Source organism: Nycticebus coucang, chromosome 15 (assembly GCF_027406575.1).
Source record: "Nycticebus coucang isolate mNycCou1 chromosome 15, mNycCou1.pri, whole genome shotgun sequence".
NCBI lineage: Eukaryota > Metazoa > Chordata > Mammalia > Primates > Lorisidae > Nycticebus > Nycticebus coucang.
Genome location: NC_069794.1, coordinates 4236611 through 4255538, shown reverse-complemented (window position 1 = coordinate 4255538; position 18928 = coordinate 4236611). Strand labels below are relative to the sequence as shown.

General features: G+C 38.9%; 1 protein-coding gene across 1 annotated transcript in view; it reads left to right on the top strand.

Annotated features, from left to right (window-relative positions):
- MYO16 (myosin XVI) overlaps positions 1 to 18928 on the top strand; it is a 643638-nt gene that overhangs the window by 183561 nt on the left and 441149 nt on the right. Inside the window, exon 3 of the mRNA XM_053563761.1 lies at positions 13171 to 13241. Within this exon, the coding sequence (XP_053419736.1) occupies positions 13171 to 13241 (71 nt within the window). The remainder of the gene's footprint in view (positions 1 to 13170; positions 13242 to 18928) is intronic.

Here is an 18928-nt window from a genome sequence, read left to right as displayed (position 1 = left end):
CAGTTAAGATTATCCAGTCTGAGGTGGAGGAAAAAAATGAAGAAAAATGAATAGACCCTAGGGGACCTGTGGGACACAATCAAGTATGCCAGCATACCTGAGGAAAACCACAGAAGAGAGGAGAGAGAGAAAGGACAGGGAGAAAAGTAACTTCTAAAACATCTTGAATTTGATGGAAGACATTCATCTACATACTCTTCAAAACTCAGAATGTGACTGTATTTGAAAACAAGGCCTTTAAGGAGGTAGACTAAAATGAAGTCATAAGGTTGGTCTGAAATACAGTCTTACTGGTATTTTTATAAGACCAGATTTGGACACATATTGTGAGTGTCATGGTGGATTCACATGCCTGGAGGAAAGACCGTAAGAGGCCACAGCGAGCTGGCAGCCCCCTATAGCCAGGAAGAGGCATCTGGAGGAATCAGACTGGCCAACACCTTGACCTTGGACTTCTGGTTTTCAGGACTGTAAGAAAATAAATGCTGTTATTTATACTACCCCATCTGTAGAATTTTGTCCTAGCATCCCTGGAAAACTAATGTTAACCCAATACTCCTAAGTAACCAGTGCATCAAAGGGGAAATCACAAGTGACATTAGAAAATGCTTTTTGGGCAGCACCTGTGGCTCAAAGGAGTAGAGCGCCGGCTTCATATATTGGAGGTGGCCGGTTCAAACCTGGCCCTGGCCAAAAACTGCAAAAAAAAAAAAAAAAAAAAGAAAATGCTTTTTGATGAATGAACTAAAGATACAAGATGCTAAAAGACTTAAGATGTAACTAAAGAAGTTTTTAGAGGAAAATTTATGACTGTATATTCCTCTCATTATTTTTCAAAATTTTTAAAGATGTTTTAGGTTCACAGAAAAATTGAGAGATCTCTTGTACACTGCTGCCTCGACATAAACCTGCCTCCCTATTACAGCATCCCCCTGAGAGTGGGGTACATTTTTCACAATTGATAAACTTACACTGATGCATCATAATCACCCACAGTCCCTATAGATATAAGTGGCTCAGTTTAAAAAACAGGAATATCTTAAATCAATAACCATTTTATACATTCCAAAATTGGAGAAAAGAGGACGCAATACACAATGCCTGCAGAAGCAGTGATATAAAGATTTAAGTAGAAATAAGTGAAATACAAAGAAAAAAATAATAATATTAATAAAAGCAAAACTTGGTTCTTTGAAACGATCAACACAATTGAAAAATTTTTAGCTAAATTGACCTCTCCCAAGAAAACCCAAATAGCTCAAATTACTAAAATCAGGAATGGAATGGATACAGCAGTTTCCTCATAGCTGTGTTTTGCTCTCCATAGTTTCAGTTACCTGTGGTCAACCCTAATCCAAAAATATGAAATGGAAAATTCTAGAAGTAAATAATTTATACATTTTAAATTTTATTCTAATCTGAGCAGCATAGTATAAATTCAACATTCTTCTCCATCCCTGCTAGGTTGTGAAGCATCCCTTTGTCAGCACATATGCTGTGTACACCACCTGAATATTAGTCATAGGCTTGATCTGCTCTCCACATCAGACCACTGACGTCATCATGGCTCAATGATCCAGAATCACCCGGACAAGATGACCCTGTTTCTGACATATCCTTAGAAGCCCAATAGTAGCCCAGCATTCTATCACAGTGAACGCCATCTCATCATGTAGGCATTTTGTTGTCCCACATCCTTATAAGGAGGGTAAGAAAGGACAATAAGGTATTTTGAGAGAGAGCGAACAGTCACATAATTTTTATTACAGTAAATTTTTTATAGCTGTTTCATTTTATTAGTATTTTTGTTAATCTCTTCCTGTACCTAATTTGTGAAAACTTTATCGCGAGTGTCTATGTATGGGAAAAAAAGCATAGCGTATACAGAGTTTGGTTCTATCTGCAGTTTCAGGGATCTACAGGAGGTATTGGACCTTACCCTCCACTGGCAAGGGGGAGTTTACTGTCCATTACAACCAAACTTTTAGAAGAAAAATGGATTAAAATGTAATACTATTAAAATTGTGTGGCAATAAATTAGATAACCCACATGACATGGAAAAATTTCTAGAAAGACATAAATTACCAACAGTGAATCAAGGTAAAGATAGAAAACCATAATTGGTGGGAGGGATAGTAGGGGATAGTAGGGGACCACAACTATGGAGCACATCGCAAGTACAAGTTGGTTCTATCATGTGTAGAACACAAATGTCCTAATGCTATAATTGGGTAAATGAGGTGAAAGCTATGCTGATTAGTATGGTGTAAGCACTTCAATTTGTATAAATAATCAACACACTGAAATGGTCATAAATGTATTTATGATCTATGTACAAAAGACTTAATAAAAAAAAAAGGAAGTCAACCTTCCTTATCATGCTTAGTACTGAGGAACCATTTAGAACTAAAAATTCTGGGCCACTTTAAGTTTAAATGATTTGATTGATTTGTCCAAGTAATTATCTTGTCTATACTCTGGCTGAATAGCAAAGAGGATATGTGTGTGCATGGGCGTGTGTGCATTAAATCTCTTTATGTAAAAGTAAGAAAAAAAAAGAAAACCATAATTGGCTTGTAACAAGTAAAGATTATATTAGTAAAATCTTCCCACAAAGGAAATGCCAGGCACAGATGGCTTCATGGGGGAATTCTTCCAAATTATTAAAGAAGAATTAATACTAACTTTCATAAATGCTTTCATAAATTTGAACAGGAGGGAATACAGCCTAAAAGGTTCTATGAGGCCAGTATTATTCCAATACCAGATTATAAGAAACAAAGATATCACAATACAAGAAAGAGACAAACTTGTGTCTCCCATGAACACAGATGCAAAAATCCACTGCAGAGTGCAATGAACCCAGCAGTACCTAAGAAGAATCATAACCACAATAAAAGGAGTTTTATTCCAAGGATGCTAAGTTGTTTCTACATATAAAAAAATCACCAAAAAAATTCAGCATGTTAGCAGAATGAGGAATAAAAATAACATTATCTTCTTAACAGATGAAGGAAATGCATGTAAAAACATAAGATTCTTTCTAAACATAGTAAGAAAAATCATGATGAAGTTGTTCACCTTTGTACTGGGCATCCACCAAAACTCACAGCTAACATACTTGATGATGAAGCATCAGAAACTTTCCCATTGGAGTGAGACAAACATCTGCTCTCTGCTTCTCTGTGATGCTGAAGGTTCTAACCAGGGAAACTAGTAAAGGAGGAGCTCCTTTTGGGGGGCAATGAAAATATGCTTAAGATTGTACAACTCTGTGACTCCATTGAAAACCAGTGAATAGTAAATTTTATGTTATAGGTACTATATACCTGTCAAGCTGTTATTATAAATGCATGACAATTATTTCCATTCCAAAACTTTATATTAATTTAATCCAATCTGTCCTTTGCTTCTAAGATTTCTTTTTCCTTCCTTTTTTTTTTTTTTGGTCATAGATTTTCTGCATTTTGCTATTTTCTTTGCATTTTTACTTTTTACAAAAAAAAGACATTGGCTCTCCTTATTATGAGGGAATTATATTAATACTTAGGAAGTATGTGATACAAAATGAATAGTGTATTATTTACTCTCTGTTGGAATCTGCTCCTCTTAATAGGTAGAACGTGAAATCTGACTACAGTTTTCTGAGTGCAAATTCAGTCCTACCATACACTAACTGTGTGACCTTGGGCAAGTTCCCATCATCAGTATCTCCACTTGCAGAATGAGGGTGATGATACAGTGTCTTAACACTGGGCACACAGACTACAGTCATGACATGCCAAGGAAGGAAGGGGGTCCCTGTAGCTCAGCCCAGATGCTTTTCTGAGATTCTTGGAGTTCAGGGTTCACCCCAGGAGTGTGAGCAAATCTGAAATTAATGAATCCTGTGCTCAGTTTTAGTCAGCTCAAGTCTTGATTAGAATGAGATTATCTGTTCTTTTCCTTATTACTTGCCAAAAGTAGGGTGCATATTCTTTGGAAGGAGATAACATTATTCATAGATCTTATAATTTTTAAAACCACAATATCTAGTATTCAATTAATAGAATAATAACATCAATAATAACAGGCAAACTAAGATAGAGGACTGAGACATAATAAGCAATCAAAACTCACAGGTGAGGCAGAAAATAATGTTATAAGATTTAATTTTATAATAACTCTAACCATTACTCACAAAAGCACTGACTAAATCTTTCACTGAAGAACTGAAATCTCAGTGAAAGTATTGAGAGAAAGTTTTCTAGGACTGGAACATAAGGTGACTAGGATAAAATTGAATTTATGGGTTTAGAAGTTGATTATCTATTGCTGAACAGGATCGCACTCTGCAAATAGGTCAGTAGGAAGTATCCAGAGTAATGTATTGAGAGAAAACAGAGGAAGGGCCTGGGAGATATGGGGAGCACAGTGAAGATGCCGACTGTGTCAGCGTTACCCCTGGAGGGGAGAAGGGATGAAAAGGGCTGCAAGCAACATGTGGAGAGGTAAATGGTAATTGATTGTCAAGACTAATTCAAGATATTCAGCCAAAGATTCAAGAAGCACTACCAGCCCTCTACTATATGACTGTGATGTCAATGGTCCTCTGTCTTCTCCATTCTTTTTTTTTTTTTTTTAATTTCTCCTCTGCTGCACTTCCTAGGAGAGTGCTGAGCACATGAAAGAACTCTCTAAATACTGGTCGTGTTGGTCAGGACTGCACACATGGATTGGGATGGGGGACCCTGGCAGTGTGGACTTGGAACTAGGTTTAAACCCTTCAGATGTTACAACCAGTTCTGAGGAAGTTGGATAGGAAGGAAGAAATCTCAATGCCATTGCCAAAGTGATATGAAATGAGTTTTAACTGCAGGGAGTATGTTCAGTGCACCTAATTAGTATACGGTTCTCTTGCTAAGTTTAGAAACCCACTATACCCCTGACACCACACCTGCGCCTTAGTTGTCATCTTTGATAGGAGGATGGCTGTTAGAGTCTCGCACATCCCATCAGTACAGGTGGACCTGACCCAAATCAGAAGCAACCCTTAGAGTGTGACTGAGCCACTGACCTGGATGACAATTTCAGTCAGAGCCTCTCCGGAGCTTCAGGACCCTACGTGGAATGTCTTATTATGAATTGTTCCTGGCCAGGCTGGGAGGGGAACAAGCTAGACAGTCCTTGGGACACCAATTCTGAAGCTGCCTATTCTTCCCAGTGTCATGATCCAGAAACATGTGGGTTGATGGACATGTCCTCTGCTGACTGCATTTAAGAATCTGGTGACAGAGCCCAGGCATAAAGCCCTGTTAACTGATTTAATGTGCAGTGAGGGTCAAGAACATTATCCAGACTTGGACTCTGACCTGACTCCTCCCCTACCTGTCTGATGGCCCCAGTCACTTGAGACCTACGTCAGGGAGGTCCTTGTCAGTACCTGTTTATGGAGAACAAAGAAGACACTGTTCTGGGGAGACTGTGGTGCACACAGCAGTGGGGACCAGATCCTCAAAGGTAAATAAATAGGAAAGGATCGTCCATTAGTCCTCAACTTTGCCACTCACCCTGTCGCTCCAAATGAGGCACTGAGAGGGAATTTTATGAGGTTGTAAAATCCTGGTAGTTTCTCTCAAAAATGGCTTTAGGGGACCATCTGTGCCAGAATCCCCTGAAGTGTTTTTTACAAATTTCACTAATTTAAATCCCACAACAAAACTACTGAATCAGAGTAACAGAAGGTAGGGTTAGAACATGATTCTAATCGGGCTAGACATGGCTCCCAAAGGTGCAAAAGTTGGTTCTTGGCTGAGAAAAATATTGGATGAAAAAATGGTTTGTTACCTTCAATAGGGTCACAATCCATAAGCAGATGTCCAGAATGCTGGTGGCCTTGCAGTTCTATGGGGGTGGAGGGAGGCAATAATAAAAAATAGGTTGACAAGGCCTGAACTAGGAAAATATATTTAAATAAAATCCTCTGGTTATTCTTTTACATCCTGAAATTTGAGCTCTACTTAGGTCTAAGGAAAGCTGTATTTCAGCAGCGCTTCTGTGCAGAGACATTTCTTTGGTGTTGATAACCTAATTTTTACATCCCTGCTTGTCTTCATGATTGACATATAAATGAGATAAGATCAAATGTTTAAAGGATTTCTTATAGAACTATCAACTCTGTGGAAATTCTCACATACACATTTTTAGATATCATTATTGATGCATCCATAATTATTTCAGGAGGGAAAATGACACTGGCTTGATTTGTTGTTGTTACTATTCATTGTAACTTTTTATATTTAGAAATAAAATCAAACTTAGAGAAAAGTTTCCGAGATAATGCAAAGAACTCTCATATAGAACCAGGTTTACCAGTTATTAACATTTCACCACATGTGATTTATCCTTCCCTCTGTCTTAGAAAAGGTTTTTTTCAGGGCTTAAAATGAACAAAATTTAGAACCCAGTTGTTTAGTCTTCCTTCTTCCTTTCTTCTCAGTTTTACCTATAAAATCTTTGTGAGTGTGAGAGCCACCAGACTATGTGACTGGTGGGGATGGCTGTGTAATCACATGTCCACACCAGCTGATCTGATCCCTAAGGAACTTACAGAGCCACTGTGGTGATGCTGTAACTAGAAACACAAACTGCCTGGTGGTTACCGGGTGACTGTTGTGTTTGGTTATTATTGGTGATGGGGGGACAGCTGCATAGTCTGTTAAAGCCCCATACCAAAACTTCAGGATGTATTTTACTGCATTTTTTTACCCTAGTAGCTGAAGATTTAGAGACTTAATGCTTCTTTTTAAATATCAAATCACATCCCCCTGCCCAGACATCTTGAGGGAGCTCTGCTGCAGCTTGCTGACGAAGCCACAAATACACAGTCAATTCTGAATCTGGTCCCCAGATGGCTAGTTTTCTTTAGGCTGTTTCCTTGCGGATTTTGTACTGACCGAAATACTCAGAGTTGTTTTACTTGGCCAACAATCCAAATTATGTTATTACAAGCTGTGAACCTTTACCATTCCAAAGGTATTTTAATCTAAATTTAGGCAGTTTCCCACAAAACTAGTAATTTGGAAGTTATTAAAAGAACTCCTGATTCCTTCTGGGATTTTGAAAGTTCGCCACCTCCGTGCTGTTTAGGGATGTGGAAACAGTCACTGCAGTCCTGGGGTGGTGCTTGAGTTCTAGATCCACTCACGCCTCTGGCCTCGCCCAGTGCATTAGAGCCTCCGTGTGCTTATTAGCAAAACAGTGACGGTTGCAGTGTCTGTACTGTAGAGGTCCAGAGAGACATGAGAGAAAATAATTCTTATGCATGAGGCATTTAGAACAGTGTTGGACCCTATGTACTTAGGAAAATCTTCAACATGTATTAGTTTTATAAAGATGTACTTCCTTTCCTTTTTCAAAATTCTTGTTATAAACCAATTGTTGTGCAACTGACATTTTCTTCTTAACACTTTAATATTTAAGTTCCATAAAATGTCAGTTTTTAGCCCACAGCAAAGTCATAGAATTTAGCCCACACTATTATTTGTATTTGCAAAATATATGCTATTTCTCTGTTTTGCCAGTACCTAGTTTTGTGCATTGTGGTGGGCACCTGTAGTCCCAGCTACTCAGGAGGCTGAGGCAAGAGAATCGCTTAAGCCCAAGAATTGGAGGTTGCTGTGAGCTGTGACACCATGGCACTCTACCCAGGGTGACAAAGTGAGACTCTGTCTGAAAAAATTAAAAGAATACTACATATGCTGTCTGGGTGCTGGTGGTCCCACAAGTTTTCTACCTTTGGGAATTTTCCTGTGACAATCTATTGAATGTTAGCAGCATCTAGATTATAAAAAGAATTAATCCCTTAACTAAAGAGAGAACAGCATCAAAGGCAGGACACTTGGTAAATGAAAAGATAGGCGCATGTTCCTATTGGGAGACTTCTTTCTGCATTTGGACTGAGGCTGCTTTGATTTCAGGAAAGGCTGTGTCCTGAGAGCACACAGAACACACCGGTGGGGTTGGCTGAACTGTGCCTGTTGCCCTCACCTCATCTTCTGTGCCTACCATCAGAAAGGTTCCTCCTGGAGAGGGAGGGAGGAGTGACGATGTCTGCTGAGGCTCATGATTTCCTCTGTGATGCTCAGGTAGAGTAGGGGAAGATGGTAAGGGACCAGACATTGGAACATGTAAAATAATTGGGCTGCCATGGCAAGGAGGTGCCTTCAGGCAACATTTCAGGCCACATAGAAAATTAATGGAAAGACAACATGCCCCAAGGAGCTATGAGTTGGAGCCTGAACATTTTGTACACTTTTGTGTAACAAAGAAATAAAAGACATTGGTAACAAGAAGATACTGGCTTCATAGAGTGAATTGAGGGTGAGGAATTCCCTCCTTGTGGTTGTGGAATAATTTCATTGGTATGGGCAGAATTTTACCAGTCCTTTGTAGATCTGGTAAAACTTGGCTGTGACTGCATCTGGTATGGGGCTTTATTTTGTTGGAGGAATTTTTATTACTGCCTCAGTGTCTCTGCTCACTGCTGGTCTGTTCAGGAGTTCCATTTCTTCCTGACTGAGTCTTGGGAGGTTGAGTGTTTCCAGGAATTTTTCCATTTCCTCTACATTTTTGAGTTTAAGTGTGTAGATATTTTCTTAGTATAATATATACCCATGACATTTTATATATCTGTGTTCTATGTTGTGTTATCTCCTTTTCCATTTCTGATTGAATGTATGTGGGTGCTTTCTCTTCCATTCCTGATTAATCCAGCAAAGGTCTATCAGTTTTGTTTATCTCAAAGAAGCAACTTTTTGTTTCATTTACATTTTGTTTTTTGTTGTTGTTGCTTTTCCATTTTGTTTAGTTCCACTGTGACCTTATTATTTATTATTTCCTGCTGGATTTGACTTTGTTGCTCTTTCCTTTCTAGTTTCTTGAGATGTCTTATTAGATTGCTAATTCGTAATCATTCTGTCTTTTGATGTAGTCATTTAAAGCTATGAAATTTCCCCTGAGGATTGCTTTTGCATTCAGATTTTGATAGCTTGTGTTCCCTTTGTTGTTCAGTTTGAGGAACCTTTTGATATCCATCTAAAGGTTGTTACTGATCCAATAATTGCTCAGTACCAGGTTGTTTAATTTCCATGACTTTGTGTAGAACACAGGATTTCTCTTGGATTTTATTTCTAGTTTTATCCCTTTGTAGTCTGAGAAGATACATGGTATGATTCTATCTTTTTTTTTTTTTTCAATTTGTTGAGATATCTTTTGTGGCCTACACTGTAATCACTCTTGGATAATGTTCAAGTGCTAATGAGAAGAAAGTATATTCCCTAGTTTTGGGGTAAAATATTCTGTAAGTGTCTGTTAGGCCCATTATTTCTAGAGTCTCTTTTAAGATAGAGGGGAGGGAAGGGGGGAGGATGGGTGGAGGGAGGGTAATCAGTGGGACCACACCTACGGTGCATCTTAGAAGGGTACATGTGAAATTTACTAAATGTAGAATATAATTGTCTTAACACAATAACTAAGAAAATGCTGTGAAGGCTATGTTAACCAGTTTGATGAAAATATTTCCAATTGTATATAAAACCAGCACATTGTACCCTATGATTTCATTGATGTACACAGCTATGATTTAATAAAAATAAATAAATAAATAAATAAATAAAGAGCGGTGCCTGTGGCTCAAAGGAGTAGGGCACTGGCCCCATATACTGATGGTGGCGGGTTCAAACCCGGCCCCGGCCAAAAACTGCAAAAAAGAATAAAATAAAAGGACAAGTGTCTCTTATAAATATAGATGAAAATATTCTCAATAAAATACTAGCAACCAAATTTAATAGCACATCAAATCAATAATCCATCATGGGCAAGTAGGCTACATCTTAGGGATTCAAGGTGGGTTCAACATATGTAATTCCATAACTATGATTCACCATATAAATAGAAGGTAAAACAAAGAGGATATGGTCATCTCAAAGGATGCAGAAAACGCTCTTGACAAAATTCAGCACCTTTTATGATAAAAGTCCCCAGCAAACCAAGCATAGAAGGAACATATCTCAAAATTATCAAAGCCATATGTGACAGACCCACAGTCAACATATACTGAATGGAGAAAAGATGAAAACTTTGCCAATTAAGAACTGAAACAAGACACAGGTCCCCATTGTTACCACTTCTGTTCAGTATAGTGTTGGAAGTCTCAGCCAGAGCAAATCAGGCAAGACAAAGAAATAAAAGGCATCAAAATCAGGAAAGAGGAGGTCAAGCTATTGCTTTTGGCTGATGATGTTATCTTATATCAAGAAAACCCCATAGACTCCATCAAGAGACTCCTGGAATTGATTAACAAATTCAGCAAAGTCTAATGATAGCAAATCTCAATGGACATGAATCAGTAGCATTTTTACACACCAATAATAGGCAACTTGATACCATTCATGCTAGTTACAAAGAAAGTAACATACCTAGGAATATACTTAACCAAGGAGGTGAGTGATATCTATAAAAAGACTGCAAAACATGGAGGAAAGAAATCACAGATTACACAACAAATGGAGAAACATATCATGCCCACGGATCATTAGAATCAACATTGTTAAAAAGTCCACAACTACCCAAAGTGATTTACAGATTCAATGCAATCTCCCTCAAATTACCAAGGTCATATTTCAGAGATCTAGGACAAATAATTTTACACTTCCATTTGGAACCAGAAAATAGTTGAGTACCCAAAGCAATCTTAAGCAAAAAGGACAAATCTACAGGCCTCACTTTACTAGACTTTAAGTTTACTACAAGGCTATCATAAGCAAAACAGCATGGGACTGGCACAAAAATATACCTAGATCAATGAAGCAGAACAGATAACTCATGTATAAAACCGTCCACATGCAGCCACATGATCTTCAACAAACCAGACAACAATATACACTGGGGAATAGAAGACCTATTCAATAAATAGTGCTGGGAAAATTAGATAGATAGGCAAATTCAGAAGAATGAAACCAGATCTGTATCTCTCACCATTCACAAAAATTAATTCAAGTTGCATAAAAGACTTACAGGTAAGCCATGAATTCTAGAAGATAATGTAGGAAAATATCTTCTTGATATTAGCCTAGGTAGAGAATTGATGATTAAAATCCCAATGTCATTTAGAGCAAAAACACAAGTATATGTGGCTTGACTAAATTAAAAAACTTTGCACAGCTAAGGAAATAATAAAACAAATAGACAATCTACAGAACTGGAGAAAATATTCACAAATTATACATCTGATAAAGGGCTAATAACTAGAATCTACAAAGAACTCAAGAAAATCAGCAAGGAAAAAATAAACAACCCATTAAGAAATGGGCAAAAGACATGAACAGAGGCTTCTCAATAGAAGGTAGAAAAATGCCCAATAAACCTATCAAAAAATATTCACTGTCACTAATCATTAGGGAAATGCAAATTAAAACCACAAAGAAATATCACCTTACCCCAAGTTAGAATGGCTTTTATTAAAAAGTCCAAAGAGAATGGATGCTGGTATGGATGTAGAGAGATAGGAAGACTTAAACAGTTGTTGGTGGGACTGAAAATTAGAACAAGTTTTAAGTAATAACACTATGGAAGTCCTCAAAGAACTAAGAGTAGACTGGGATCATTTGAAACCACTAGTACTGAGTATCTACCCAAAGGAAAAGAAGTCATTTTATCAAAAAGACACCTGAACTCAAATGTTTATTGCAGCACAATTCCCAATCGAAAAAATGTCGCGTCAACCCAAGTGCCCATCAATTCCTGAGTTGATTAACAAAATGTGGCATAGGTATACCATGGAATATTACTCAGCCATATGAAAGGATGAATTAATGGCTTTTGCAATGATTTGGATGGACGATTCTCCTAAATGAAGTGTCTAAAGAATGGAAAAACAAACACCATTTGTACTTGTTATTAAATTGGAATCAACCAATGAGCACATGTGCACGCAGGGAAATGAAACTCAGTGGAAATCAACTAGGGGGAGGAGGGAGAAGGGGTGGACAAAAATCTGCCTAATGGGTCCAAAAACGAATGCTATCTGGGTGATGGGCATACTTACAGCCCTGACCCGAACATTACAAATCGATCCATGTACCAAAAACCTTCGTATGCCAGTAATAGTTTGAAATAAAACAAAGAAGTTAATAAAAGTATCTTGTCAATGAGAAAAAAAGAAAGAAAATGACATGATCTTAGATGTATCTTAGAAGGTGGTGACCAACTGTTCTACTTTGCTCAGGGTTCGGGCAATTCCCTAGACTTGAGACTTTGAATGCTGAAAGTAGGAAAATTAAATAAATAAATAAATACATACATAACCTTTGCTGTAATTAGATATATAAATTAGATATATATTTTTGTAGAAAATGCATTAATGACACCTTATTCAAACTGTGATACAGTTGTTAACAGTGGAAAGCAGCATCATGCTCGGGGAACTAGCGAGCCTTTCTGTAGGGCTCTTCTCACAGCTCCATTTGGAGTAGCAGAGACTGTAACACACCTGTCCCTTAGTGCTCTGTTGCAATCCACGTGCTGCATATTTGCTGTTCAAATGGAAACTTAGGTCACCTTTCAACTGTGAACTTATTCTAATAATTGAAATGTAGTTCCATGTATTTGACATTATTAATTTGGATGTGCGTGGCTTTGTCTTAAAGTGCTTTGCGAGAATGGTGGAAATGCTGCCATGGGCTAATGGCACCAGCGAAGGTTAATGTGCAATAGTAAACTTTGACTGTCTTAAGCCAATGGGTCTTAATGAATTAAAAAAGTAAGAATTTAGAAGCCTAATGCCCACATGAGCCAATTGAAATAATTGCTTTCTTTTTGCTCTACAAAAAAATGTACATAAACTGGACACATTCTGAAACAAAGAATGGTAAAACTCTGCTTCACTTTCTCATTAATCTGCATGGCTGTAATAGGTAATTAAATTGCCAAACTGTGGGAGAAGTTTCAATGTGAAGAGAAAGGCCACCAATCCCAAACGCAAAAGATAAGGTCAGGTGGAGACTAATCAGTCCTTCCTCTTCTCTTTCATGGCTGTTTGTATTATTTTAGATCTTAATGAAAGGGGACAACTTTTGGTTCACGGTGTAGCAGAAAACTTTGCTCTAACCCACCCTCCTCTCCTTTTCCAGTGCTTCGGCTCCTGAAGGAGGGGGCAGATCCTCACACGCTCATTTCCTCCGGAGGGTCCTTACTCCATCTGGTAAGAACTGTGGCTATCAGTGGGACTTTGTGGGGACACCAGGATAAGGAGGATAAATTACAGGCTCAGAACTCACAGTCAAAATGCACATCCAAAAGACGATCAGAAAAACCATGTGTTTTCTAACTAGCAGGCTTAGGTAACAAGCTGCAGCCATTATTAATTACTGCATTGAAGTTTGTAAATAATCTTTAATAAATCAGAGTCTCTGACTTAAAGAAACACTTAAAATTTAATAGTATTTGACAAATAGATAAAATAATACTATATCAACTATATTGTGGGAGGGGGAGAAAAGGGAGAGAGAGGAGAGGACGTGACGGCAGAGAAGAAAGAGGAAGAGGAGGGGGCCGGGGGCCCAGCACTTCTTCACACATGCATAGTGTCTGACTTTGATGAGTCCCTGCCACGAGGGGTTGCTTTCTTGATCTTTGAAATAAAGTCAGCAAGCCACCATTGCTTTTCCCTAACAGTATCCTCAGCCTCTCAAACACCCATCTGATTTCCACACATAGCCAGGCATGTCTCTCCTGTATCCACAATGTCCCAACAACCTCCCTTCTGATTTGAGCAAACTCCAAACTTGGGCCTATGGCCACACAGTGATCTGTGCCCAAGCCCCAGCCAACAACCGTCGTGACCTGGTCTCTGGCTACTCCCCTCCTGTTCTCTCTGCTGCGTCCATGCTGGCCACGTTGCTGTTCCTGGTTATCCTCCCTGGACTCTTGCTGGTTTTCCACTTAGCACATGCCTCCGGTGCCCCCCTGGCTCTCTTTCTCCTTCTCAAAAATCATTGAACAAAACATCCTTCCCTGCCTGCCCTAGAGGGTATAGTAATAGTTATCCACCACCAATACCACACAACCAACTCTATTTCCATCCCTTTGTCTGCTTTTTCCCCATCAAAGTTTGCTATCAAAGAGATTATATGTTCATGTGACTATTTTCTATTGCCTAGAATCTCAGGTCTATGAAACACAGTACTTGGCAATTTTCACAACTCCTGTATCTTTGATGCCCGGGAGGGTGCCTGGCACTGAGAGTAGATCAGTTAATTAATATCTGACACCATGATTGATATTGGGAGTGAGAAGTTACAAAACACATATTCTGTGCTAAGTATGATTTTCTGAGGGAGACAGAAAAATAAGCCACTTTTTACAGCAGACTAGACATGGGCTAAACAGTGATAGTGAAGGATGGAAACCATGAAGCTACCGTGTGTGTGTGTATGTGTGTGTGTGTGTGTGTGTGTGTCTTAGAGAGATAGGGAGAGAGATTGAGATGGCTTCTTTGCAGATCAGTTACAAAGCCTCTTCTCACCCTGGGGTCAGGTTTAATTACTCTTTTATCCGAGGTCTCATGCAATGTGATATCTGCTTCTCTGTAGATCTTGTCACAATGAATTATAATTAATGGATTATGTGCCTTTTTTTCTTTGCTAAACTGAAATTTTAAAAACAGTGACTGGGTTAGACACTTTAATAGTCTTAGCATGTGATGCGTAATAAATACTCAGCGCATAGTAAATGAATGAATGAAAGGACTCTAAGCATGTAAAGACCTCTTTGTGTGATGAGAAGATAGTTTTTTAGGCCCAGGTAGCAGAATATAAAGATTCAGAAATGGTAGAATCAGAAGAGAAAAGAAATGAGAAGATTAAAGTGATAAAGGAGATGGGAAACACTTTATTAATTCTGAATCCAGGGCAAGAATATTGCATTTTTATGTTGTTATGCACAGTCTCATAACTAAGAGAAAGGGGAGGCTAGGTCTGGGGGAATCAGTGTGAAACCTTGTGGCAGCTGACGGAGGGAGGGATCTTTGTTGGAGTCATGTTCTCCCAAGGTTACCAAGTAAATAATAACAAATAAAAAATTACAGGTTGCCAAAGAGACAAAATTACAGGGTTTCAGAATGCCTTAGGTACTGAAAAAGGCAATTTAGCCATCTACAATGTCAAGTGTGAGAGGCTTTGCTGTGCCCCCCGCCTTTGGGCAGCCCACATATGGAGCCTGATGCTTCCAGCACCAAAGCTCTAAGCACACAGGATCAGCGGCTAAGGTTTGCATGGGGCATTGAGAGCCGTGGGAGTGATGAGATTTCCCAGAGTTGTGTTTGTTTAACTGACTTACTCGTTGGGTATGATGTTCTAAGGGTAGATTTCTAAAAGACATTTCTCTTTGATGGCCACATGAACTTTTAGGTTGAGGATTTAAAATTCCCACAGAATTAAAAGTAGATATTTGAGAAACACATTTTAATGTTTTGGTCATTTGACATCTTTCATTTTATCTTCTTTTGAATACATTTTCAACCAATACCCCTGAATTAATGTGTTTATCTGCCACTCATTTAATAAAGCGTGTATTAAACAAACAGGAGGTTTCAGGTGCTCTGGGAGATAGAAAAGGAATAGTGGTCAAAAGTAGCAATATATTCACCCTGGAATTTAGTCTCATGACGACAACATATAAGAAATTTCATAGTTAACTCTTTGTGAGAAATTATGCTTGTGGAGTAAAAAAAAGAATTACTTAGTGTTTTCTAAATGTTGTCCAGGGCTTTATGTATTACCTTTAATCAATGAGAAATTGAGAAGGAGTTTCCAGTGGCTGTGGGATCCTCTTGAATGGAATGTGACAGAAGCTGTTTTAATTCTCTGTTGTAAAAGCCTCAGAGCAGAGTGAAATACAGCTAAGTGAAATACATTAGGGATAGAAAATATCGTTCTTTTATCAAGTGAATTCTACTTTTAACACAAAGGCAGGCACTGAAGCAGTGGAATTTAGGTACTTGTTAAAAATATTGGGATGAGTGGTGTCTGTGGCTCATTGGATATGGCGCTGGCCCCATATACCGAGGGTGGTGGGTTCCCCGGCCAAACTGCAACAAAAAATAGCTGGGTGTTGTGGTGGGTGCCTGTAGTCCCAGCTACTCAGGAGTCTGAGGCAAGAGAATCACCTAAGCCTAGCAGTTGGAGGTTGCTGTGAGTTGTGATGCCAAGGCACTCTACCCAGGTTGATAAAATGAGACTCTGTGTCTAAAAAAAAAAAAAAGTATATATATACATAGAGAGAGAGATAGCACAGATATGAAATAGTATCCAAGGCTTGGAGCCTGTAGCTCAGTGCCTAGGGTGCCAGCCACATGCACCGGGGCTGGCGGGTTCGAATCTGGGCCTGCTGAACAACAATGACAACTGTAACAAAAAAAATAGCCGGACACTGTAGCAGGTGCCTATAGTCCCAGTTACTTGGGAGGCTAAAGTAAAAGAATCGCTTAAGCCGAAGAGTTTGAAGTTGCTGTGAGCTATGACACCATGGCACTCTACTGAGAGCGACATAGTAAGACTCTATCTCAAAAAAAAAAAAAAAAAGAAAGAAAGAAAAAAAGAAACTGTGTCCAAAACACATTGTCCATGAAGTGAGTGTAGTGCACATAGTCCAGTCAGATAGATGGTGGAGATGCAGGTAGTTTAATAGATATAGGATCCATTTCAACAGCCAACAAAATACCTTGAAATTTTTTAAATATTAAGACATTTTTAGCAGTGACTCAATTTGTGGGATGGGGACAAGGTGTTTCAATATTTTCTGTTTCCTTTATATTGCTTGGCCATTTAAAATAATAAACACACATGTTTCATGTAACAAGAGAAACTGGTATAAAATATGCAGGACTTTGTTTTATTAGAAGTTTAAATAATTTAAATGCTTTAACAACTTTGTCCTCTTACGAGAAAGTCTGGTGCCCTGAATGGGGCTCCTGTCTGTGCATATAACGGCCAGTTCCTTTAAAGTCTTAGATGCTGTAAGAAGCAGAGAGAATTAGCAAGTTAAGACACCAGAGGCAGAGCCACAGCTTAGTATCTCAAAATCAAGCAGAAAATGTTATAATTTGGAAAAGGTAAGACTATCAAAACTTTGGAGAAAAAAGCCTAATTTTTAAAATGTCTAGATATTAAATAACAAAAACAACTAGTAGAGGAAGTTGCCCTGCTCACCCACACCACAACGTCTGGGCATTGGCTACTTAACTGCAACCCTCTTCTTAGCTTATCCAGAATAAAAAAGGGCAAATGTATGAATGTGAACCCCAGCAAAAAATAAATCATAGCAGAAGACGATATACCGTCTGCAGGGCTGTTCCTGGAGTTTCTTAGGGGAGGTGGCAGCAGGGTAGGGGCACCCATGTAGGGTGGCACAGCAGAAAGCAGAGAGGAAAATGAAGGGAAGGAAGGAATCTGGGGGTGCCTCAGAGGCTGCGGCCAGGGGCTGGCAGACAGGAGAGAGGGCAGCCCTGGGCTGTCAGCAGGGGCCTCTGCACGTTTTCCTGTGGACATGATTCAAGATTCAAAATCCCAACTGGACTGTGCTCTTTAACATTCAGCATGTCTTTGGTGCATGAGAAGCAAGCATCCATAATTAGACAGTCTGTAGTCCAGAATTTTAGAGCATTAGTAAAGCATCAGCTGGATCTTGAATGAAAATCATAACTTTGATCTGCACCGTAGTATATTTTTATCATGACTACTTTCCTACATTGCTTCATGGGGAAAGGGGGAGAACAGATCAAATTCTGCCAATTCCAGGAATGTTGCCAGAAGCCAAAGGCGTTCAGTTTTCCATTTTTTAGTAAATACACCACACAGGTCTAATTCATACAACACTGAATTATTTTAAAAGGCCCTGGTGAAGTTACCAGATAGATTCTGTGTGTATGAAATACTTGTTTTATTTTTTATATCTTTGCAACATGGAACCCAAATTATTAAGAGTCAGAATGCTTTCTTAATAAGGTGAAGGCAGCTAGCAAGTCATTTCTTGTAGACTTCTTGTAGAACCATACCCCTCAGTGAGAAAATTTGTAATATCCAGCTTTGAAACCACTGAGGGGAAAAATCTTTTCTGGAAGAAATGAGAATGCCATCCCAAGAAAGGGTTTGCTTTAGGAGTGAGGCTAAAATTCACCTACTCAGAATGGCCTTGTTTAAGTAACTCCAGTAATTTATATCGCTTTCTAGACAGGCCAGGCTGCTTATAATTCTGCAAATGCCTGTTTCTGTTCTTTCTCTGTTGCTCATGCTGGTTTCTACTCTGGGGGCTCCCCCAAGATGGTCCAGTCGCTCACGTCCTGGTCTTGGCTTTTTGACTGAACAACCCCCTAGAGCAGGTTGCTGGGGGATTACAGCTGCTCAGCACAGTGTGGGCACACAGTAGGTCCTCAATAGCTTAGAGATGTAGATAGGTAAGAATTCTCAACCCTAGGCCCTACCCCATTTTGGTTAGATGCTCCAGATTGTTCAGGAGGAGGTCCTCAGTTCACACACTGGATTGTCCAATTAATTCGTATCAGCCTGTTAGGAACCCATTGCAGTGACTCCATAGAACACTATGAGTGGTGAACTGTACTCTTTCTCAAGGGTAGCTCCTAGGCAATTCAATTTGATGTATATATTGCCAAGCATAGTTAGTCCCTGGAATGTAGTGCTGCCTATAAAATCTTAGCCATTCAGAATAAAGTAAACCAATGCTGCAGCTGAAGGAGAAGTGTTCATATTCACTTAGAAGAATAAGTGTTTCATTAGGATTGCAGATTTCTGGATGTACATCAGTGGCTTAGCTGAATCTTTTTAGTAATGGCCTTTTTCATAGAGTCTACGTCTATTGGCTAGTCCTGTAGTT